General features: G+C 37.7%; 3 protein-coding genes across 9 annotated transcripts in view; 1 reads left to right on the top strand and 2 right to left on the bottom strand.

Moving 5' to 3' along the window:
* LOC149819756 (threonine-tRNA ligase 2) overlaps positions 1–2,950 on the bottom strand; it is a 29,752-nt gene extending 26,802 nt beyond the window's left edge. Inside the window, exon 1 of the mRNA XM_089983388.1 lies at positions 2,667–2,950. Within this exon, the coding sequence (XP_089839514.1) occupies positions 2,667–2,741 (75 nt within the window). The 5' untranslated portion in view covers positions 2,742–2,950. The remainder of the gene's footprint in view (positions 1–2,666) is intronic.
* Positions 2,951–3,782: 832 nt separating this feature from the next.
* On the top strand, positions 3,783–12,770 carry LOC149819755 (Saccharopine dehydrogenase). 5 transcript variants are annotated; one of them, XR_016426695.1, is made up of 13 exons: positions 3,783–4,003; positions 6,504–6,601; positions 6,916–6,998; positions 7,218–7,344; positions 8,882–8,945; positions 9,611–9,708; positions 9,801–9,885; positions 10,164–10,287; positions 11,254–11,355; positions 11,603–11,667; positions 12,057–12,133; positions 12,238–12,317; positions 12,409–12,770. XR_016426695.1 is itself a non-coding variant. In XM_089983385.1 (13 exons), the coding sequence occupies exons 1-13, from the start codon at positions 3,813–3,815 to the stop codon at positions 12,464–12,466; spliced, it is 1,257 nt and encodes a 418-aa protein (XP_089839511.1). In that variant the 5' UTR covers positions 3,783–3,812; the 3' UTR covers positions 12,467–12,770. The 5 variants fall into 5 exon arrangements, 4 of the variants coding, with proteins under 4 accessions (XP_089839511.1, XP_089839510.1, XP_089839513.1 ...); XM_089983385.1 differs by having other exon boundaries at positions 12,052–12,133; XM_089983384.1 differs by having other exon boundaries at positions 12,001–12,133.
* Positions 12,771–14,607: 1,837 nt separating this feature from the next.
* LOC149819754 (putative glycerol-3-phosphate dehydrogenase [NAD(+)] 1, cytosolic) lies at positions 14,608–22,529 on the bottom strand. Of its 3 annotated transcripts, none has more exons than XM_089982170.1 (6): positions 21,801–22,529; positions 20,510–21,468; positions 16,553–16,774; positions 15,716–15,963; positions 15,379–15,518; positions 14,608–14,941 (listed from the first exon to the last, which is right to left on the bottom strand). In XM_089982170.1, exons 2-6 carry the CDS (start codon positions 21,165–21,167, stop codon positions 14,818–14,820), a joined length of 1,392 nt encoding a protein of 463 aa, XP_089838296.1. In that variant the 5' UTR covers positions 21,168–21,468; positions 21,801–22,529; the 3' UTR covers positions 14,608–14,817. The 3 variants fall into 3 exon arrangements, with proteins under 3 accessions (XP_089838296.1, XP_089838295.1, XP_089838297.1); XM_089982169.1 differs by having other exon boundaries at positions 21,929–22,529; XM_089982171.1 differs by lacking the exon at positions 21,801–22,529 and adding an exon at positions 21,578–21,693.
* Positions 22,530–23,440: the final 911 nt, after the last annotated feature.

Raw genomic sequence — 23,440 nt, 5'->3', positions numbered from 1 at the left:
GTGGAAACTGGAAAAAGAGTGGGAAGCAATAAGAAAGCAATGGTTGCAGCATGTGTTTTCACTTGAATACATTTTTTAGCTTGTTTTACCAACAAACACCCCTCATGTATGGAGGTTTTATATGAAAAGTGTGATTTTTTAAAAGGAAGCATGAGTCATTTAGTAAGAGCAATACACTTCCAATCTCAGGTAAGCTCGATTCTCATATCAGGGGACGAGCTTCCTATTTTTTGGAAGAATGATTTTGGAAGCATGCTTCCCCTAGAACTTTGGAAGCATGTAGTTCCATGATCCTGAGGCACATTTCTTAGGAAGTATATTTGTAAGAAGCCAGGGAGCTTATGGCAACTATGAACCCGATAACTACAATGAGTTACTGCTCAGTACATAAAGTTTTGGGACTACAAATGAGTCCATGACCTGTGTAAATTATTTTAGTGTGCATCAGAAACTAGGCAGTAATTTAACTCTGCTGGTTGATGCATTCACGTATACAATTCTCCAAATCTACAATAAGGTGGCTTTGAAAAGTTACATGATTGCCCCAGTATAAAAAATTTTGCAAGTGCAAAGCTAATTTTGAGACACAACATGTAACCCATTATGATAATATGAAAGGGGCCTAGTTGATCATTAGTTCCTTGGTAGTTCTAGATAACCCTAATCAGGGTTCATAGCAGAACACCTAATTTCACAATCACTTTATCTGAATGATCAAAACATCATATAATGAATCAGAGAATCAGCATTCACATTCAGCATCTTCGAAACCTGGATTTCAAGAAAACCTTCTAACCAAAGTCATTGATACCATTGAAATTTTGAAAATATCACGATATTATAGCCATTTTGAGGTAGGCTGATAATATTGACAAAATATCATGATATTTTCAGAATATCACCAAAATGAAAATATCCCGATATTATTGCACTATTATCATTATATTTTTGCAATATTTTTAAAAAATCTTACTTTTGTATATTTTAAGTTCAGTTTTTCTATTTTTTGTTTCTTTTGTATTTCAAAAACTTTTAAATTTTGTTTCTTTATACTTCTGCAGAAAACTAATACAAAATCTATTATTTTCCTATATTTCTTATTATTATTTATACCTTTTCAAATTATAAATCTTCTTTTTCCCAAGATTTTTTTGAGAAAAAAACACTTTTTCAAAATATCCCCAAGAAAATCCCTTGCCAAAAAATTAGCTTGAACAATACAGGTGACTATGCATTTAACTCTTAGTCTTATCTAGTTGAAGGAGCACACCCTTGTGCGTCGAAGTTGTCGTGGTACATCCAGATTCACCAAGACCATACCTGGACACTGTGGTTGTATATGAGCTCGGCCAAATCAAGCATGAGCCCAGGTAGTCCAAGTCTTGGTGCATCGCCTGAGCTTGTAATGAGCATACACATGCATGTGCAAACTTGCTCAGTCAGACTCAGCAAGCTCAAATCAATAGCTAATCTCAAGCTTAGTCATTCCTTAAGAAAAGAAAAAAGTTACTTTTGTAAAGGAGGGGCCAGGATTTGAAACTGTCATGTGACTCATGTCTCACTTGAGAGAAAATCATAAAACCGTTAGACAATAAGCATCTTGTGTGACAAATGTTTTTTTTTTATATATACGCACATCAAAATCATGTTCAAGCTCAATTGGTTTAACTAAACAGGCTCCAGATTGAGTTTGACCTTGGCGCATCTATTAAATAAACAAGCTCGAGCTGAGGTTGTGAGATGCTCAGCTCATTTCAATCCCAGATTCATATCCTTTACTTGTGATCTTGGATTAAAAAATGTTAAGTTAGCTCCTTCAATTGGATGTCCGTGAAGAGGTAGCATGACATATTTTAACTCCAAAACCCATAGTATCCAATAGCTTTTCTGCTTTCAGGCAGATCAGATAATTCCCAAACATTGTTTTTCTCAATAGATTCAGTTTGTCTTTCATTGCGTTCGTCCAATCATTAGACATGATAATTAACTTTATAACTGTGTGCTTATGGTATCATTAAGACTGACGAAGTGACATAGTTCTTTAGCTAGAAAAAAAGAAGATAGTAATCATCTTCTTTATACAGAAATAGATAATGATCATCTACATAGGTGAAAGTACCCTAGACCTCTTTCATCCAGACTCAGGATTGGACAATGATCTTACAATCTTCAGCAATATTGTCGTCCAATAATAAGAGAAGATGTGCTCTCAAGTTCTAGATATTGAGAGTGTACGATATCATAACCCCCCCAAAAAAAACAAGGGTGACAAATAATAGCACCTTTGTCACTATACAAAAATAGTAGGGGGGGGTTGGGTGCACCACCCACTTACAGAGATAAACGGGATAAGCTGGGAAATCGCATTATCCTCTATAATAGAAGATGTCACCTTCTCCGTGTTTATCTGGATAGGTGGTTGCAACCAAACACCACCTAAGCATGTTCACGGTATCGTCAAGATAAACGGAGTGAATGCGAAAATCAAACAAACAATACAGAACGAAACCGATTTGCAGGAAGATGAAATAGGGAAAATCGTAACTCCAAATTCACGGAATCATCGTCCCCTTTACATTGATACAAAATCAAATAACACGATTTTGAACGACGGGATAAAACTAAATCTGATCAGTTGAGAGAGAGAGAGAGAGAGAGAAATTGACCTCTGCTTCCGCTGCCCTGTGGTGGAACGGCTTCAGTACTTCCTCCAAATCGCCCGATTTCTCGACGGCCGCCATTGTCGAGAGCCGAAGAAAACCCTACAAGTGTACGAAAAATCTGAGAATCGTTGAACAGACTTCAGGGGGGGAAGAGAAAGATGGGAGGGAGAGTGGAGCGTTTGTGAAGGAGTCTTCAGCTTGAGGAGGGATTTGACTTCTCGGAAAACGGAGCCACTGTTCTTATGCAAAAGAGCTTCTTTTCGTTTAAAACTTAGTTTCCATGTTACAAATTATACTTCTTTTAGTTGCATTTTAAACATTTCTACAAGGGTATTTTGTGAAAATGCTTAAAATTCATTTTTAAGTAAAAAACATGTCTTAGCTTTATTTAATTGTTGTCATTTTTTCTTCTTGTTTTTAGCCATTTGTTACTTTTTTATAAAAAAAATCATTGGTAGTTGGTACCAACCACTTATGCATGAAGGTTAAAGATGGATTTATAAATCGTCCTTTTGTTAATCGCTCTTCATGGATGTAAAACCTCCTCCTCCCCGCCACTTTGTAGTCATACAGTAAGAGAGTTACATACCCTATCAAACTATCCTTCAACTTGAATGTCTTGAGGGAACCCACCTAACCAGGCAAAGTTTCTCGTATCCACTTCTTACTCTAGTAACTCTGACACATGACTAGCAAGCCCACGAACCAGAGCCGACCAACCCTTGGTCTGAATCGGTTCATCACGAGTTAACTCTTCCATTGCTCCCTAGACCTCGGTTCAGTAGAGCTCGAAATGATCCAAACCAACCAATCACTTTCATAACTTAGGCCGTTAGGCCAGTGGTCTAGGTTCAAATCCTATAAGCGTCATCTCTGCTGCACAAGTGAAAGCATAGAGACCGACTCCCTGAGGACGAGGGGGGTAAGCTCTTGGAGTTTTACAATAGGAGCCAGCGCCGCTAGGTACCTGATCTTGAGGCGGTTTCTTCCAGTAAAAATCAAAAGAAAAATCCAGTCACCTTCGTGCGCTTTCCAAAATGGCACGTCACCGCTTTCAAACTAAGCGCCACGTCATATCAACGGATAAGGGGAAAGCATAAGAGAAAACTGACCGTTGGAACCCGCAGGCAGAGATAGAGAGAGAGAGAGATGGCCAGTTTGAAATTGGGAGGAGCGATCGCGGGGCCGTCATCGGAGGGTTTGGTGAAGAGGGAGAGAAGAGGGGTCGATAAATCCAGGGTTCTGATTCTCGGGGGCACAGGCAGGGTCGGCGGATCAACGGCCGTCGCCCTCTCCAAGCTTTGCTCCGACCTCCGCATCGCCGTCGCCGGGAGAAACAGGTTTTCGTTAGCCTTTCCTGTTTCGCCATTTCTTCGCGGCCATTGCCATTTCTTGGCGACCACCGGGATTTCGAGACTGTCTAAGTGAATCTTTTTTTGTTTGTTTCGCAATTCTCCTGGAAATTGATTAAGTTTTCTTGCCGCAATTAATGTCGAGATTTTAGAGTTTTGGTTTGTATGTACCGGTTCTATGGTTTTGTTGGATATCAGATCTTAAATTGTGTGTATATGTGTTTGGACTGCTTTCTGAAATCAGGCCTTGTCTGTATTATATGCATGGCTTGTTCAGCGATAAACATGCTTTTGTGTCATGCAATTGTGATGTAACGAGTTTTTCAAGTGCTTCAAAAATCAATGGCACACAAAGCACCAAAAAATTTACCATCCAAAAATTTTGGGGCTCTACAAAAATGAATTGATGGAGATTCGCCACTAGATAATACAGTACAAATGGCATGATTAAATATTAATCTTATGCGTGAGCGTGTGTAATATCTCACATGTATATATTTATGTATATTTATATGATTGACATCATAATCTGAGGATTTTGATTATGGAAATTTATGATATTGCTGGAATTTCTTTGAGTTAAATCCCAGGGCATTTGACTGTATAATGGTTATTTTGTCACTTATGAGAGTTTAGTTTGCAAACATACTTTCTACACACACACACACACACACACACACACACATATATATATATATATATATATATATATATATATATATATATATATATATATATATATATATATATAGATAGATAGATAGATAGATAGATAGATAGATATACATATAGAGTAATGCATTCCTTAGGCCCCCCTTTTTCGTTAGGTCCTGTTAGGCCCCTTCGAAAAATCGTATTTTTTCTCAAGTCTAACATCGTAGATGTGATCCATAGGTTTTGTTTAGTGGGAACTAGCTTTTGGATCGCCAAAATCTGACCTGTATATAGAGTAATGCGTTCCTTAGGCCCCCCTTTTTCGTTAGGTCCCGTTAGGCCCCTTCAAAAATCGTATTTTTTCTCAAGTCTAACACCGTAGATGTGATCCATAGGTTTTGTTTAGTGGGAACCAGCTTTTGGATCGCCAAAATCTGACCTGTATAAAGGTTTTCTGGTGATTCAAAATCAATGGCTATGAAGCTACCAGTTTTTCCAGACTCATAAAATCATGTTTTTTCCTCGAAAAAACATGATCCAAGAGTCGATTCTCACTAAATTAATCATGCTAAACACATCTAACAGTTCAGATCTATCATAAAACACTTAAAACCTATAGGGAAGAACGGGGCAAAATGAGAAATGGGGCCTAATATGTTCAGTTCTTACATTATATATATATATATATATATATATATATATATATATATGGGTTAATATTTGGTACTATTGAAGGCACATAATTATTAAGTATAAATCACTTTCTCATAACTTTTCGATTTTTTTTATAGATGGAACCTTATGGTTGTGATCTTCATGATTTGTTTAGTAGAAAATGAGTTTTGAATGATGTGGTTGTGACATGTAAGCAGGTTTTTCAAGGGATACAAAATTCAATGCCCACAATGCTCTAAAATTTTACAACTCAAAAAATCATATTTTTAAATTGAAATAACATCTTCTCAAAAAAAAATCAAAATAACATGAGCCAAGGTTTGTTCCTTAGCAAACAAATAATGCTGAACACATCTATGCTGTTAAATTGAGGTGATAAAGCTGGAACCTATGATTTCCGGCTCAATAGATCCATGCCTTCAATAGCACCAAATATTAACCATATAATATATATATATATATATATATATATATATATATATATATATATTTGCATGCATATATTTATGTTTGGTTTTTCTGTATCTGCATAGTTATTTATCTTTTATCTAACTCTATGTTTTATGCAAAGTAGATACAGTTCCTTTTTTTTTATGATGATGATGAGGAACCCATTCAGTTGCCCGAATGGTAAACCACTAAACCCCAGGTGACATGGTTATCCTCACAGCTGGCTACCTTCTTAAAATCATGGGAATGCCTACCTAGAGACCCCTCTGGAATTTGACCACAAGAGATCTGTGGCCTCCAGACCTCGCAGCCACCTGCTAGTCAGGAGGGCCTCAACCACAGGATTTACAACATTGATTTGAACCATACTCAAGAGTAGAAACTGGTTACATTTGGCCAGGCTAATATATTTAAATTCACATGTAAGACCATTTTGTTGTTATGAACCTAAAAGGACTAAAATGAGTTTGATAATCAAATGCTCATTTGTTTTCATTTTGTATGGCATTATTTATTTCAGTAACTCAATCAATTCCATGCTAAATTTAAGGATGTCTTGGTGTGATCAAAAGTTGTATTTTCACATGGATTCTCATGGTATTTATTGGGATGGATGCAGTTTTCAGAAGTTCTCTTGTACTACATTGCAGTAAGTGAATAATAATGTTCAGGTTAGACACTAAATTGATTAAATTGCCTTGTATGGCAGGGAAAGAGGTGCTGCATTAGTGTCTAAACTTGGTGAAAACTCCGAGTTTGTTGAAGTCAACATCAATAATATAGATGCATTGGTGGAAGCTTTGAAAGGTGCATGTATATTATTTTTTACAGTTTCTCCATTATAATGCATGATTGATCTTGTAACTTTATATATAGCCTATTATAAATGCTTTCAGCTTTTCTCTTAATGGTGACTATTTAGGCCTTTTTGCATGCTATAAGAAAAAGATATGATAACTCTGTATGATACAACACTAAAGTCTGAAATTGTAGTATGGAGGATGTGCACTTGTCATTCTAAATCGATATTTAAGGTGCCAAAGACATGCAGATATTTGTTTGATCTTCCTTCGAGTAGTAAACATTCCTTTTCTCACTGAATTGCATGTTACCGGCTGCAGATGTAGACCTTGTAGTTCATGCAGCTGGGCCTTTTCAGCAGGGAGAGAAGTGCAATGTACTTGAAGCTGCAATTTCTACCAAGGTCAACAGATACAATCAACTTTTATGAGCTTCATGCACTAAAAATGGATGTACATATGTAGATGAAAAATCATAGAAACGCGAGCATGTCTAGTTCCTCCTACAGCTATTATACTCAAATGGTATCACCATTGTGATAATATGTGGTGTGGGTTATTTTGATTATGTATGTTGGCCTTACATGGTTCTTTTTTGATATTTACTCTCCATACTTTATCAGACTGCCTATCTGGATGTATGTGATGATACGACCTATGCATATCGGGCAAAATCTGTTCACCAGAAAGCAGTGGATGCTAATGTTTCAGCAATAACAACTGGTGGAATATACCCTGGAGTGAGCAATGGTGTGTGTCAAGAAAATTTTTCTTTACGTGAAATCCAGTGTAACTCGGTTCTATTTTACTTGGTTAAGTGGCTGGAGACTTTATTGCTGTATTTGGTTTCCTGACCGAGTATGAATATGTGAAACTAGCTTTAGTGGTTCCAAATTCCTTACTAAAATTAGTTGATTGCAAGACAAAGATGAGTATGATATATCCTAGTGAACTTTTCTATTTCATTGGCTTGATATCAGCACCAGATTTGCAGGCTGTGCTAGACATTTCTTACTTTTTCAGTTCCTCAAATGGTTGCACTGCTTTTTGAGAGCACTTATTGGTGGTCTCAGTGATTTGTTAATGATTTGTATGTACTCTGTTTGCTATGTTAATTATGTGCAATTAGCATCTGAGAATGAGGTCCCTTGTGCCTCTGAATTTCAGTGAATCACGTCATTGATTGTGCTGTTTGAACTTGTAACTCCATTGACAATAGCCAAATGATTGCCTGCTTATAAATGTGATATGTTTCTTGGATTCTTGTAGCAGGTGTCACGATCCGAGATTGGGTTTGGTTTAACATAGACGACATATCTGATAGGATCAGGGGCACCTAAATTAAGTAAAATTAGTGTGTCTTACATGGAGAGTCCACCATTTAGGGCTTCAATCTGCATATTAGGTGCATATTGACATTCAACCTCAATGCAGTTTGTCAGAGCAATTGGTCTTGGGATGATTATACCGTGTATAAGGTCAGTGTACTGGATGTGAGCTGCTCATTCACATACACGATCCCTATTGGAACAATTTGTACAAATGATGTAGCATGGAAGTTCAGTCAAACCAACTCTGTTTTAGGATGTTTGGGGTAATCTGAAAACTGTGGTATTGTACATCATGTCTACTTCCAATAAATGATGAATACCTATGTGCTTGATAGTCCATATGCTCATCTGCAAACTATACAAAGATCCCAAAAATGTAGCCATTGAGTGTGATAGATACAGATGTATGGTGCCGGGTCGTGCATTCATCTGCATTTGAATTAGTGATTCACTATCTTTTTCCAAAGTTGTTCTGGGCCTGCAATCCTATTGCAGGCTACTTTATCATTTGATTAAAATGGCTAATTCAATCTATGATCTATTTCATTCTAGTGTTATTTGCTGATGATGTTTATAAAAATATCCAATGATGTATGTTGGAAGTAGTTTGAAACTTTGAGAATTTAAAATTTAGTTCACACACACTTTTGATATTGACTGATAAGCAGTCAACTGATTATCAACACGGCCCATATGTAGTATAGTCTTATTCACAAAAGGATCTCCTGAACGTTTTGTATTTTATTGTTGTAATCTCTGTTTTCTTAATTGTGTGAAGAGCACTTTTAAGACCCTCAAGTCCAGTATTTTGCTAGCCTTTGTAAGACCCTCAGTAGGATGTGAATCCCATCTTCTGATCAGCTACAAATTTTCTCCAAAAAAGATTTTCTTTTGGATGCAAACCCTTTTCATGTGCATCATACTAACATGTGATGAATTTCTGCCCGTATCGACAGTGATGGCAGCTGAGCTCGTACGCCTTGCAAGAAATGAAGGCACTTATGAACCAGAGAGGCTAAGGTAAGTTTACATTGTGCCACTTGGTCCTACACATCAATGCAAGTTTCTTCTTGATTATGCTCAGTAATAAGAGCTCACAAATTATGCTTAATGGCGTCATTCTTATCTACTCTGTTAATGGAGCTCACAGAATAAAAGCGTATTATCCTATGACAGATAGTCTGTTACGTCAATGTTGGTAATAAGTCTTACTAATAGCAGTGAACTTCATGAACAATGAAAAACACTGCAGACGATCACAAATTTTCAGAATAATCTTTTATTGTTTCGAAAATGAAAATAGAAAAAAAAGAAAAGACTATACATGGTATCTTTAGATTTGCATAAAGGTAGACAAATAAAAAAGTAAAGCAAGAAGGTTTCAATTTATTTTTTTGTAAATACGTGTGTATCACATTGTTTTTGTGATAATATCTACTGATTATTTTAATATTTCAAACCATTGTAATAAGGTGTGCCCTTGTTATCAATCTGTATAAACTTGTCATAAGTTCATGTTATTCCTGAAATATCAGTGATATTTTTTTACTATGATGTTATATAAATAATTACTTGGCCTACTTATGCTGGTATGGAGGATCGATGTTTCTATTGGGGGGGGATACATATTAGCCTATATGCTCCCAACAGAATCTTATTGAATTTCTATTTAATATTGTCTGCAGATTCTACTATTATACAGCTGGTTCTGGTGGGGCTGGTCCAACCATATTAGCCACTAGTTTTCTGCTTCTTGGAGAAGACGTCGTTGCCTATAATAAAGGTAGGTAATACCATATCTAAAACTACTATGTTCTTGATTTGAATGATTCACCTAAATAAATATGTAATGATCCTAATATATTCTTTTATCAGGGCAAAAAATCAAATTAAGACCATATAGTGGGATGCTTAACATTGACTTTGGAAAAGGGATTGGAAAGAGAGATGTTTATCTGTTGTAAGTTGCATCATTTAGCAACAAGTATTGGATTTCTGTATTTTTCTCATGCTGAATTATCAACTTATCCTTTGAATTCTGGTAACATATATCTGTGAACATGTTTCCTCTTGAAAAGAATACGTCAAAGGGGTGCATCTTATTTGTCCTTATCTTGCTTTCTTTATTGCTGTCTTACAAAACTGTGAATTTCTTACTATTTCTTGAATATTCCACATTCAGGCAAGATGAAGAACAAAAAGTGAAAGTATTTCTCACATATGCACATTTTATTGCAGGAACTTACCTGAAGTTAGAAGCACTCATGAAGTGTTAGGAGTGCCAACTGTGAGTGCAAGGTTTGGTACAGCACCCTTCTTCTGGAATTGGGGGATGTTGGCAATAGCAAATCTGGTCCCTGCGGTAATCTTCTTAAATGATTTCATTTTGTATTTCAAGTACAATTGAAATGACCCTTACAGGGCTATTGCATGCCAATCTTTTAATATTCAAAATTATGTTTATCAGGATTTCTCGAAAATGTTTTGCTGTGGAAATTTAAGGATTAGGGAAGTCTAACCTATGTCACCTGGGTACGGGTATGGGTACGGAGGTACGATGCGGCAATTCCAAAAAATATGGATACGGGGACACAGCTATATACATTAAATATCACATAAATATAAAATAAACTGAATATAATCTAAATATATGTGCTATATCTAAAATATATATTATATACTGAAAATATAAAGTTATAATTTGAAAATATAATTATAAATTATAAATTGAATACAAACTTGTATGCACAGAGGTTAAAATGGCGTGTCCAGGTGTCAATGCGTGTCAACATGGGGACATGTGTGTCGACATGGGTACGACATGGGTACGGAGGGCAAAATGGAGTGTCCGTGTAACATAGTCTGTAACTCTCACTGACTGTAGCTAAAGGTTATGGTATCAAGTTCTTCAAAGAAGCAATCGTTTTTCCTATTGTTTGACCCAGTCATACTGCAACACATGAGGTATCATGAAGGGTCAATGTGTTGGGTGCTGATGCAAGCCTGAACTGAGGCCAACCCAATAGAACCAAGCTGACTGTCTAATGAGTCAGGTAAGGTTATTGGGTTGGGTAGAATCCAAGACCCATGCATCTGGATCCTACTTGGGTATTTCTGACCCAATTTTTGTGGACAAAATTTCCCCCTCTTTGCAGTCTTTTCTCTTCTGCTTTTACTGCTTGAACTCTTCTTTTCTCTCGATAAAACCTGTTGTTTATAATTTTCATGACCGCTGCTTAAATTACCTATAGATTGGAATTTTTTCTGTTTGCAAAGTAGGCAGCCTATGTGTTTTTAACCTTGAACTGCACCCGTGGAAGTAATGCAGGAAATTCTGAGGGACAGGGGCAAGGTCCAGCAACTGGTAACATTGTTTGACCCACTTGTTCGAGCATTTGATGGAATTGCAGGAGAACGTGTGTCAATGAGAGTAAGTTATTACCTCAGCTTGACTAGATTTCATGTAGGAATCTATTACTACATTTGCTTATTTAAATTTGCTAGCAACTTCATAGGTTGAAAGATTTTAAACTCTCTCTCTCTCTCTCTCTCTCTCTCTCTCTCTCTCTCTCTCTCTCTCTCTCTCTCTGACATAGTAAAAAACAAATCTAAATAAGGTTGTACATTCGAACTCTTCATTTTATATTTCTATCAATTTTCGCATTGGTTCTATGCAGGTGGATCTGGAGTGCTCAAATGGGCGGAGTACAGTTGGTATTTACAGCCACAAAAGACTATCAGAGTAAGTTCTGATCAGATGCTTCTCTGATTGCCGTGCCTTTACAATTGATTCCCATATTAATTGTTTTTTTCTGATATTTCATTGCACCGATTAATGGTGATAACCATTTTGGTACCTTGCCTGGATATCGATAAAATGGCACAATAAACATAAGTTGGATGAGTGCAATTTGGATGTATTATTTGAATTTGAAAACAGTTCTGGGGATATCTGTGATTATTCTTTCATGACATATACCACTGAACTGGTTGTGGTATATGACCTCGTGAATGTCTGTAAAAACAGAGATTATATTAATGTGTATTCTGCAAATCCTTTTGTTTTATCACGCAGGAAGCACATGCCTTTACCGTGTCATGATGTCTTTTTTATTATTCATGTCAGATCAGTGGGAACTGCTACAGCTGCATTCGTAATGGCAATTCTTGAAGGAAGTACTCAGCCAGGAGTTTGGTTCCCAGAAGAGGTAGGAAATGCACCAGAATATTCACAAGTTTGTAATTATGGGATTCTTGATTTGGGGAAACATTTCCATGGAAGCCTGTTAAACTCTATCAGTAATTTTCACAGCCTGAAGGAATCTCAGTTGAGGCTAGAAAAGCTCTCCTTGAACGTGCATCGAAAGGAACCATTAACTTCGTAATGAACAAGTATCTTTCTCTTCCTACTGCATGTATTGCTTTTGTTGTTGCAGTGTTGCACACTTTCTTGCATTTTGGACTAATGCTTATATTTGAACAGGCCAGCATGGATGGTTGAAACTGAACCAAAAGAGTTAGGTTTGGGAATATACGTATGACAGCATACGACTATGAAGCTGAGATCAGCTGAACTTTGTCATTTCCACATTGTCTATCCGTTTGGCGATACTGTCTTAGAGATGATTTTGCAGCAATGAGTGATAGGTTCTCCATTCAACAATCACAGTGTTCCAGACCGCCAAGCTTTTCTCTTTGTTCTACCTGATGTAATACCTCTTCACTCTCTAAGTGTTGTAACAATGGGTTTTGCTTTAAAGTTCTCCCGTATACAAAGTGATACGGGAGCCCCCCTCCCTCTATACAGTTTTACAATTGCTATAAGAAGTTTCTTGCATTATTTCTCTATATCTCTTGCTCTATGCCTTCTTGCTCTCTCTATGTGACTATGCTGGTGCGCCCGGTTGCAATCTTGCACTCTTTGTTGTGTGGTTGTGACCGTTTTCCCTAGGCTTGTCAAGCTGACCTGGTCGAGCTCACCAAGTGTCGCATGAGCTTCATTAAGCCCGTGACAACTGGTATCATAGCATGCTCGAGAGCTGGGGAAGGAAAAGAAGGTTCGGTACTTAAACCCTCGGCGATTGTTTCAGTTCAGTATAGATTCAAAAGTAAGCGAACTCTTTGGGAAACCCTGTAAAGAAAAGAGGGCAGAAAAAAAAAGTTGTTGTAGAGGCAGTGGTTGGCCCGTTAAAGAAACAGTTGTTGTAGAGGCAGAATAGAAGGTTCCCACCTGGAGGAAATGGTTGGCCCGTTAAAGAAACAAGTGACAAAGGTTGAGAAAAGGTTATTAGAATTATCGGCAGACATCCGAGAAAGTTTTAATGTTGTCAAGAGGGCACAATATTATTTTATGAAGCTAGATGGTGATGTGAGGGCTGAGGTCGAAGAATTGAAGGTCACGTTCCAAGAGTTGAACTAGCTGGGCACCCAAGAGACCGAGTTTTGTAAACTTCGAGAAAGGTATCGAGTCTTAAAAAGATTACTTAGAAATGAAATCGGCGGTATTGGCAACACTGGGAATGGTGGAAACACATTGACGATCCGATGTGAGAAACAAAAACTAAAGCCAATGGAACTGGCAAAGTATAAGGGAAAAAGGGCGGCAAGGACCCTCACGAATAGCGAATAGCACCGAGAACGGTGCTGACTTAGGCGGGAGAGCGTATTCTGGACTACCAATCTTTTTCCTTTGTTCTACCTGATGTAATACCTTTTCACCCTTTCTCGGCAGACATCCGAGAAAGTTTTAATGTTGTCAAGAGGGCACAAGATTATTTTATGAAGCTAGATGGTGATGTGAGGGCTGAGGTCGAAGAATTGAAGGTCACGTTCCAAGAGTTTAACTAGCTGGGCACCCAAGAGACCGAGTTTTGTAAACTCCGAGAAAGGTATCGAGTCTTAAAAAGATTACTTAGAAATGAAATCGGCGGTATTGGCAACACTGGGAATGGTGGAAACACATTGACGATCCGATGTGAGAAACAAAAACTAAAGCCAATGGAACTGGCGAAGTATAAGGGGAAAAGGGCGGCAAGGACCCTCACGAATAGCGAATAGCACCGAGAACGGTGCTGACTTAGGCGGGAGAGCGTATTCTGGACTACCAAGCTTTTTCCTTTGTTCTACCTGATGTAATACCTTTTCACCCTCTCTAAGTGTTGTAACAATTGGTTTTGCCCTAAGATCCACAGGACCCCCCTCTCTATGCAGTTTTACAATTGCTATAAGAAGTTTCTTGCATTCTTGCTCTCGCTATGTGATTGTGCAAACTCATGCTTGCGAGACTGTACCTGCGTGCCCCATTGTGATCTTGCACTCTTTGTTGTGTGGTTGTGATAGTTTTCCCTAGGCTCGCCAGGCTGACCTGGTCGTGATCACCAGGTGCCGCACAGGCCTCATCACAAAGACTGACTATGCCAGAGACCCTATTGCTTTGCAGGGTGAGAATTGCACCATTTATTGGAAATTTCATCTTTGAATGACAACTGGTTCAGATAATGAGAAAGTTTTGTTATTGTCATTGTTGCTTGAAAGATGCTATCAACACTATAGAGAGGCAATCAAAATAGTAGGTATTTTTTTACTTTTCCCTGTGTTTTAAATATCTGTTATCCTACTACCACAAGAGCGTGCACCACAGTGATCTTCCATGAACTGGGTGAGTAACATAGGTGCAAAACAATACAAAGCAAATTCTATTAATTTATTTAGCAACAATGCTACTATGGACAGTGCCTGATGTGCGGATTAAAGACGAAATTTCCATGGTAAAAAAAAACTAAATATGACACTCCAAAGTGTTCTACATGCCCATCAAGCCTATAAACACACCTGTTGAAGGATTCTCACATCCATTCCACACATGAAGCAGCATGATTTCAAATGCCATTGATCAAGGTTGTCCCAAAAGAGATGGCTTGTAAAAGCCATGCCGTTGTGCTATCTCAATTCGGTCACGGGGATCATTCATGGTCTCATCCCTTAAAGCTTGAAGAATGGCCTCGGTCGATAGCTCCCTGTGATTTCAAACAAAACGTTAGAATACTCTGCATGTTTGACATGCCGGTCATCTTAATTAATGAGATGAAGAATATTTCTGAAATAAGCTGGTATGAACTAAGATCATCTCCAGAGTTTCCGCTTACAAAGACAGGTAAAATAGGGCCATTAAAAACTGAACCAGCTCAGAATCTTGCAAAAGAAGTTTATAAGGATGGTAGTTTCACCCCTTGAATAACTGAATTTCAGTAAATAGTCCACCCATCTGATCGGTTGATCCACCAAAATGTCCAACCATAGAATTCAATCACTATTAACTATCATAAGTTAGATAAGTTCCATTCACTCACAAAGTTCATTAGCTTAAAATAGATGTATTTTATGTAGCAAAACGTTGATAACTAAAAAACCAGGTTAATTAAGTAAAATGAATAAAAACAGAAAAAAAATTAACCTTGTGATGAGTATCTTATGAAGTGTCTTCAAGATGGGGCAGAACTCAAGTGGGACAACAGGTCTATTTTCATCAGGATGCAACACATTGAGGTAGGGTTGACCAAGTAGCTCATAAAATGCATGTACAGCAGAGACACCCTGGACACAGAAAAAAGTATCAAAGAATTAAGGTAAATCAATTTTGCTATTTATCCAGATTACTGTACTACAAAGCGCTCACAAGGTATGCTTAATGTGTGTGTGTGTGTGTGTTGAGGGGGACGGCCACTAGATATACACATCCATTAAGTGGAGTATATTTTTATAGGTGAAAATTGAAGAATCAGAAAACAGACCTGAATCATTCCCTTGCCTTTGATGCTGTCACCCATATCAGGACTCAATTCCCCCTTTGCTAGCATCTGTCCATACCATGCATTACGACCTTTCAACAGAGTAACATAGGTATCAGCCAACAATGGGCCAGCAAGCTTCTCTGGTTCTTCCGTTAACAGGTGAGTTATGAATATCATTTCAGATGTACAATGTGCAAAATAAACAGATTTACTGGTAGCACTCTCATTGGTCAGAGCTGCAACCATGCCTGCCATAACAGAGGATATATTTCAATAAGGGAAATGTATGGGGATAAAAATAATGTAGTGGTTATCACAATTTTTTAAAAGGCCTGGTGATTCTTATAACAGTTGCAGACGATAAAAAGTTACCATATAAATTGAAGTGGGAAAGAACTCATTCAGTTTAGCTTGCCAATTATAACAAAACAAATGGAAATCACATTGCAGATGCAGAAGAGATGGGACAGAATGGCTAAAACTAAACTCTGGCATAATAATTGTGGTGGAGTTGGTTGTGAGGGTACAGAACTGGGCTATGGTTATTGAGAAGCTGCAGCGAGCAAATATTCAGTTAATTACATGCAACCTGGTGGGATAAACATGTTAGAATGAACAGAATAACATCCAAAATAACTCCCTTTGATTTCTGGTCAGAATTGATGACTATGGGAGGCACAAAGGAGAAGCTCAGGCCCTTGGAGTAGATATGTATATTCAAGATACCAAGTCAAACACTACGCTAGCACTGCCTAACCGCACAGGAAAAATTTACATATAAATTTTACTCTTGTAGACTCACAACTGTTTGCAGTTATAAACAATACAAGGTTGTACCTGCACCAATAGCATACACATTTTTCAAACCACCCATAACTTCATGTGTAACAAGATCACTGTTATCCCACACAATGAAATGAGGCTGCCTTAGAAACTTTGCAAGAGGTTTCCTCCATTTTTCAGATCCACATATTCGAGCATTAGCATATTCCTTGTTGTATATCTCCGAAGCTATATTTGGCCCTCCAAGGTAAAGAATGTTCTCCATAGGAACTCCACCTGGAAGCCACAGGATTAGAAGACAAGGGATGTAAAACAAAAGTAAATATAGTCGCAATGTATATACTCATGCCATTTCATGAAATCATATTGAACGAAAGTATTGCATATCACAAAATCATATTAACTGAAAGACTTGCATATCACAAAATCATATTAAATGAAAGTATCACAATAATGTGAATCCTATATCATTTCAGTTGACAACTTTAAGACATGGAATGGGACTAATAGGTCAATAATGGGCTCAATCACAAAAACAGTAGAATGGAAAGTTAATCACGTGTGGATGAAGGACCTAACAAGTGCTCATTTAATTCTGATTAGATGAAACTAGCACTGAAGCCGCTGATGTCTACATGCAGACATACCAAATCCATGCATACAAGAATATGAAGACATCTAATTAAGAAGTTTACCATCATCAGAATGAAAGCAAATAGTCATGACATAATTTGAACCAGGAGAAATGATTCTTATCATTTCCACGCAGTGGTCAACAGTGTGTTTCCAACGCCCAAAGAAACAACACGGAATTTCAGCACTCTGTGAAGTTTTAAAATGCAGTTTTACTATTTTTACCACGAATTATCACTGGAGTCATTGGAAGGGTAAGTTTTCATCAAAAAGGACAAACTATATAATCCTAGTAAATTTGTTGGAGGGTATGGTATGCAGTGAAGACCTTAGTTGTTTGCACTCCTGTGCTCGATGTGTCAAAGTTGTCAATATGCATGTTATATCCAAGGGGACACTTTAATGTTTTGTCCATGTTTTGACATTCTATTGTTTCCTCAGTCATCTAATTTAGCATATGTTTTGGAGGAGTTTTATTTGGAGGGAAGTGGTAGAGATGACTTGGGAGGAAACTTGAGCAAATGATTTGGAAGCAATTGAGATTGTTTTCCTTCTTTAAGAACACTTACTATTTGCAGACGATTCAGGTTATCAATTCTTTTGATTCTCAATCATGTCCAGGAGACTAGAGAGAGAAATGAAAAATGAAATAGTATAGAGTAAAACTACAAAAAACAAGTGGCTGGAAGTTTTCAAGAGAACAAAAAACGTTTACAGAAGAAGAAACTGGCAAATAAGCAATCCATAAGAAAGGAATGAAGGAATTGGCGAGGGTGAATTCCATGCCTTTCCAACTCTTCCAATTTCTTTGTGATAAACAACTAATAGTGAGTTTGGAAAACCTTGATTCTCAAAAACCACTCCTTCCAATGTCCACTTCCCAAACAGACCCTTAAACGGGTCACACAAGTGGCACTTCAAAGGCACCTAAAGATTACTTGCCAAAGAGAATAGGTGAATGTGGAAAGAGAAAATGTTAGAGTTTTCAAGTCAACTTATGAAGAATGGGTTTCTTGTCATAAAAAATGCATTGGGTGGACCCACACTACCCTTAAAAAAAAAAATCTACATCAAGTCACCGACTAGAAGACTGCTTGTGACACATTGATGGCATAAGCCACATGGAAATTTATTTAAGTCAAGCAAGAAGAACTGTTTAAGGCAATTCTCAACAGACTCGTTTAGATTCAAAAAGCCCCATCCCAGCCAGCTGCAACAATAATATGTCCTTATCATGACATTGACAACAAATCCTCTCATTACATCATTATACGAGGTCTGCCCGTTACTACTACAGCAGAACCTGTATCACATAACCAGTCATCTGAAAACAACCAGAAAGTAGCAGTTGCATGATGTTAACCACCGATCAGTCTTTATTTGGCAGCAGAGATTGAGGTCATGGGAAGTGGATGAGCCGGTTGTGGCTTTCAAATATCTCAAAGACTTCCAAGACTGTATATTTATGACATCCATATTGGAAAAACTGCTCATTACATCATCTGCTGGGTTATACTGATTATCCCTGCAGCCCAGGACCATGTTTCGTAACAACTTTATCTGAGAGAAAGCAGCAGCATCCATGTGTTCACCACCAATCAGCCCACAACAGATGTGGACATTGCAGTTATTGTATGGAAATAGAGGTCATGAAAGAGGAAAAGCACATGGATTTCAGGCATCACAATGACTTATAGGAAAACCAGATGAGAACTATTTCACTAAACAAAATCATTAGGAGGATGTGATGAAATGTCGTCAATGTAATCATATGACCAAATGGTCACTACTGTTATGATGAAGATGCTAGAAGTTCCAAATATGGAAATGGATACATTTGCAAGCTTGCTGCTTGCCTTCCCTAATTTGTGTGTAATTTGTAGAGGGTTCGGCGGCTGAATATTTGCTAGCGACATATATATGAATTTCATCCATTATGGTTCTATGGTACAGGAGATGAGTTAGATATACGACTAACAAAAACCAGTTGTCCAAAGACTTCAAACCATGATATATAAGAACAAAATATGTGAAAAGGAAGACCTGACCTTCATACCTCCAGAAGTAAGCACTCGAAAACAAATCTGATCAAGAAGTGCAACAAAAGATTAACTGGAAAAGAAAAACATGCATTTTCTGCTGAACAAGAAAAATTTAAACTCTCAACAAAGAAGCTTACGGCAAACTCATACTGTCAAAACATGCTTTTTCACGTTGTCCTACAGGCCTACTTGTTTATGAAGCAACTAGGCTTTGATATACCTTTACAGTCCATGAATATGATTTCTAAGTATTGACACAAGATAGTACATCTACATTATTTATCGTACTAAACATAAAAAGCACTGCACTCAGACAATGCTTGCAAAACCCTGTTTCATTATCAATATTGAAAACTATCTCATAAAAGCAAAACTCGCATGAATGTTTTGGACAGCTAAAATGCTAAAGGTAAGTCCTTATTTCTCATCCAAATTCACCTACTAGACATTTATTTTCAAAGCGTACTTGTAAATTTACCCCACCATTATTACAGGGCATGGGGTTAGAGACAAAGAAAGATCAAGACAGCATATTAATTTTTCCCACATATTTTTCCCACATACTTGGATCTGTTTTTATTTTATTACCTATTCCTTCGGTTCTCCTCCAAACAGGAACCACTGATTTACCAATTTCATTAGCCACATCACTTACTATTCACTGCTGTAATACTGTAAAAATATCGTGTGTTTATCCTTATCATTATCTACAGATTAGTTACCTACACTTTAGGAAAAAGATCAATCAAGATAGATCGAAAAATAGATCACATTTGATGATCAACTATCCTCTAGTTACATAGGCGGAGCTGGGGGGGGGCGGGGGGCAGGACTGGGCTGCAGCCCAGTCCTGCCTCCCGGCCCAGTTAAAAAAAATAAAAAAATTTAAAAGCCCAGCCCTGACTGCAGCAAATAGTTTGATTTGTCCATATGAAATAGATTTTTATTAATAATAGTAGCCATTTTTTATTTTATCTAAAAAAAAATCACACCAATTTTTTTTTCTACACCCCTGTTTGCCCCCCCTCACATGAATCCTAGCTACGCCCCTGTCTAGTTAGTTACCTACATCTTAGGAAAAAGATTGACCAAGATTAGTCGACGTTTGATGTTATGTATTTTAACCTCTTGTAAAGAGAACAATCACGATGAGAAATTCAATTCAATCTTCTTTCACTTACTAACCGTATGATAGTCAGGATAGGTCGAAATACCATAATTTGCAAAAAAATAAGAAATCATTCTTGAGATAAATGAGAATAACAAACTTCTGAAAAGTAAATCAAATCTCACACATGCACACAGAGGTGGATGGATAAATGGATAGAAACCATACTTGCGCGATTAATCATCTGCGTGGGAGTGATGATACGAGGAACAGGCTCCAATTCAGCTTCAATTCCTTTCGCCAAAGAGATAATTATAGGGAAACTAAGCCTTTCCTTCCAATATCTACTGATCTCTTCGAAAACTTCCCTTGTTTCAGTCGAAGGCAAGCCATTTATCACAATATCTGCATCCCATATGGCTTCCTGCAAATTCGTGACAACTTTCAGCGGACAAAGCGGCGTATCGATCATGTTCAAACAGAACCCATCTTTCAAAATCTCGTCCGCATGCAGAGTCCGGTCTCCAAGCCTGGCCTCGACATATTTCAGATACGCGCAGCGCCTGATCAATCTTCTGAGAACATCTTCTCTTGAATTGATCACCTCAAACAGATGTTCTGCTGTTGCTCGGTCTACTGACCTTCCAGACCTTCTCCAGATCCTAATCTGAACTTTTTCACGAAAATGCCCATAAGCATCTTGCAGAAGCGCGGCAAAGACACTGCCCCAAGCACCAGCTCCAACACCAACGATTCTTAGCACATCACCATCGGCTTTTCCGAGAAGCCGGCGAAGCTCATCCAGCTTTTCTTCTACTCCATTAGAATTATGAGCAGAACCATTTGAATGCACAGAATTATGGTTTCCCTCTAAGGTGGCAACCATGTCTATGGAATCAGATCACTCCACAACAGATATTGAGAATTCAAAAGGTCTCCAATCCTCTTTATAAATGCTCAAAAAGGCTAATTTCAAACACAAAACCAGATTAACAACTCTTTTGCAGATCCAACCCTTCTTCCACCTTCCCAGAAGGAGATTTCAATTTCCCCCGCCTACCAAAAACCTAATTCTGAAGACCAAGACTTGAATCTTGAAGAATATGTCAGACTTCCTTCTTCTTCTCGTGGTCGTGCCAAACACGGAAAACCAAAATGTGGAAACCAATTTCTGATCAAAATCTCATCTGATAAACAGAAAACAAACAAGACCCATCTGAGAGACAAATGGACACAACCCAAAAAACAGAAAAAAAAAAACAGAAAAGAAAAACCTCTTCAAGTCTGTCTGCCAACCTAGTTAAACAAAATACGACGCATCAAACACGTGCATTTGAGAGCTACCAAGTTACCAACAACCAAACCTCTACAGTTGAAGCATTTCCATGATCACATTTTAAACACCCACAAACCAAATTCCATTTTCTCTACCTCAGAGATGCAAAACCACACGCCTCCACCACAGAATTTCAATACCCACAAGACAAAAAAACAAGGAAAACAAAGACAACCCACATACCCCTTTCCTCACACAAACTTCTAATTCCCACCAAACATCAGTAAATGCTCACACGAAAGCCTTCATCCAGAGACCCCCAAAACCGCTAGACTACCTCTCTCTTTGGTGATGTTGGTAGAAGATCCTACCTACGCCGGTTTCTTTGGTGAGCTACCCTACTGGCCTTCTTTCCTCTGTGGTGCCCAGAATAACACACCCTTGTGGAAGCTGAGACCTGAGGTGCATGGTTTATAGCACCTGGCCGGCACTGCGGTTGGATAAAGGAGATGGGTAGTTGGGAATATTCAAGTTTTGCCCAAAAAAATTAATGGCAGAGAGGCATATCAGAAAATGAAGCAGAAATTTACCCTCTTCTTCTGCATCTTCTGAAATCCCTTTTTCTATTTATTTTGAGTTATTTTTTGGGTTTTTTTTTTCTCTAGGGGTGATTATGGTGTTGGTGGGACGACTTTCACGAGATCTGCATGCGTTTCTGTTGCAGTGTTTTCTCTGATGATTCCTGAAAATCTAACACGCTGGCGTTGGGAACCATGGGCTTGGAAAACTATATTGTTTTCGGGAGAGTATAAAAAATAAGCCGTCATAAGCTGATTTTGCCACCTGTAAAACTGCCCCGACTTGGTATCCGGTTTTTTGCTACTGTCGATGCTAATTTATTTTCTGTATTGCCGACAAAGGCTCCAGTCCACTCAGCTGGTAGGGGCCACTTGTGAATGTCCACCTTCAGAACTCACATGTGGTGTCCCTTGCTGCAAGGTTGAAGCAAGGTGTACTTTTCCTTCCTAGCTGGCGAGGGACCCGTTTCCTTCCACGATGATAAACTATCGTAACTTCATTAACTTTAACATGGATACGAATTATACCCCTGTTGAAGGGAAAGTTTAAATTTTGGTTTTATTGATTGCATTTCAGAGACTTAAAATGTGATTTTGAATCACATTCTGTTTATTATTTGCATGAGGTTGTAAATCATATGTTTGGTTATGCGTGCAAACGAGATTCATTTTCTCATTTGCATGGGATACCGAATCACATGTTTGGTTAACTGTTCTATGAAATTTATTCTCACATTTGAATGCAACCAAACATAGATTTATGTAAATTGTGTAACTGTGTATCATCATAAGTTATGACAGATGAACACGATAGTAAAAGCATTTATATTGTGATAGTTGAGTACCATAGAATAAGCGTCCATATGACGGTTAATTTTTAAAGCCCTTAAGAAACTTGCTTACTAGTCACAAACACGTTCAAAACTCATTTTCAACTAAAATAATCTGTCCCATCCATAAAGTATGATAGGCAAAAATAATCTCAAAAGCATGAAAAGAATGAGACTTGGGCTACATTTGGTTGCATCTCATGTGATTTGGAATAACACTGAGTTTAGAAAGTGAATCTCATTTGAATAATAACTCAAAAGCAACTAAACATAAAACTTTAAAAAAAAACATAAAAATAAGCTTAATAAAAAGTAAGTTAGCTCAAAACCCAAAAAATGAGATTTAAAAAGTGAATCTCATTTGTTCAAGATTCACTTATCATGAGGTTTTATGAGATCTCATAAGATTTTGAAAGTGAATCTCTTTTGAACAATATTTTTACTTTAAAAAAATACAATCAAACTTACCCTTATA

The sequence above is a fragment of the Nuphar pumila genome, chromosome 12, assembly GCF_984573655.1.
Source record: "Nuphar pumila chromosome 12, dmNupPumi1.hap1.1, whole genome shotgun sequence".
Lineage (NCBI taxonomy): Eukaryota > Viridiplantae > Streptophyta > Magnoliopsida > Nymphaeales > Nymphaeaceae > Nuphar > Nuphar pumila.
Note: the sequence above shows the minus strand (reverse complement) of the source record. Positions and strands in the feature narration are given on the sequence as shown.

What these genes read in the sequence shown, in the direction of transcription:
- LOC149819755 (XM_089983384.1), top strand. Translation starts at nt 3,813, where the DNA reads ATGGCCAGTTTGAAATTGGGAGGAGCGATCGCGGGGCCGTCATCGGAG. An exon ending in ATACCCTGGAGTGAGCAATG is followed by an intron (nt 7,345 to 8,881) that starts GTGTGTGTCAAG and finishes CCGTATCGACAG; the next exon opens with TGATGGCAGCTGAGCTCGTA. An exon ending in AAGAGAGATGTTTATCTGTT is followed by an intron (nt 9,886 to 10,163) that starts GTAAGTTGCATC and finishes ATTTTATTGCAG; the next exon opens with GAACTTACCTGAAGTTAGAA.
- LOC149819754 (XM_089982170.1), bottom strand. Translation starts at nt 21,167, where the DNA reads ATGGTTGCCACCTTAGAGGGAAACCATAATTCTGTGCATTCAAATGGT. An exon ending in TGTGTATGCTATTGGTGCAG is followed by an intron (nt 15,964 to 16,552) that starts GTACAACCTTGT and finishes CTGTTATGGCAG; the next exon opens with GCATGGTTGCAGCTCTGACC. An exon ending in AAGGCAAGGGAATGATTCAG is followed by an intron (nt 15,519 to 15,715) that starts GTCTGTTTTCTG and finishes TTCTGTGTCCAG; the next exon opens with GGTGTCTCTGCTGTACATGC.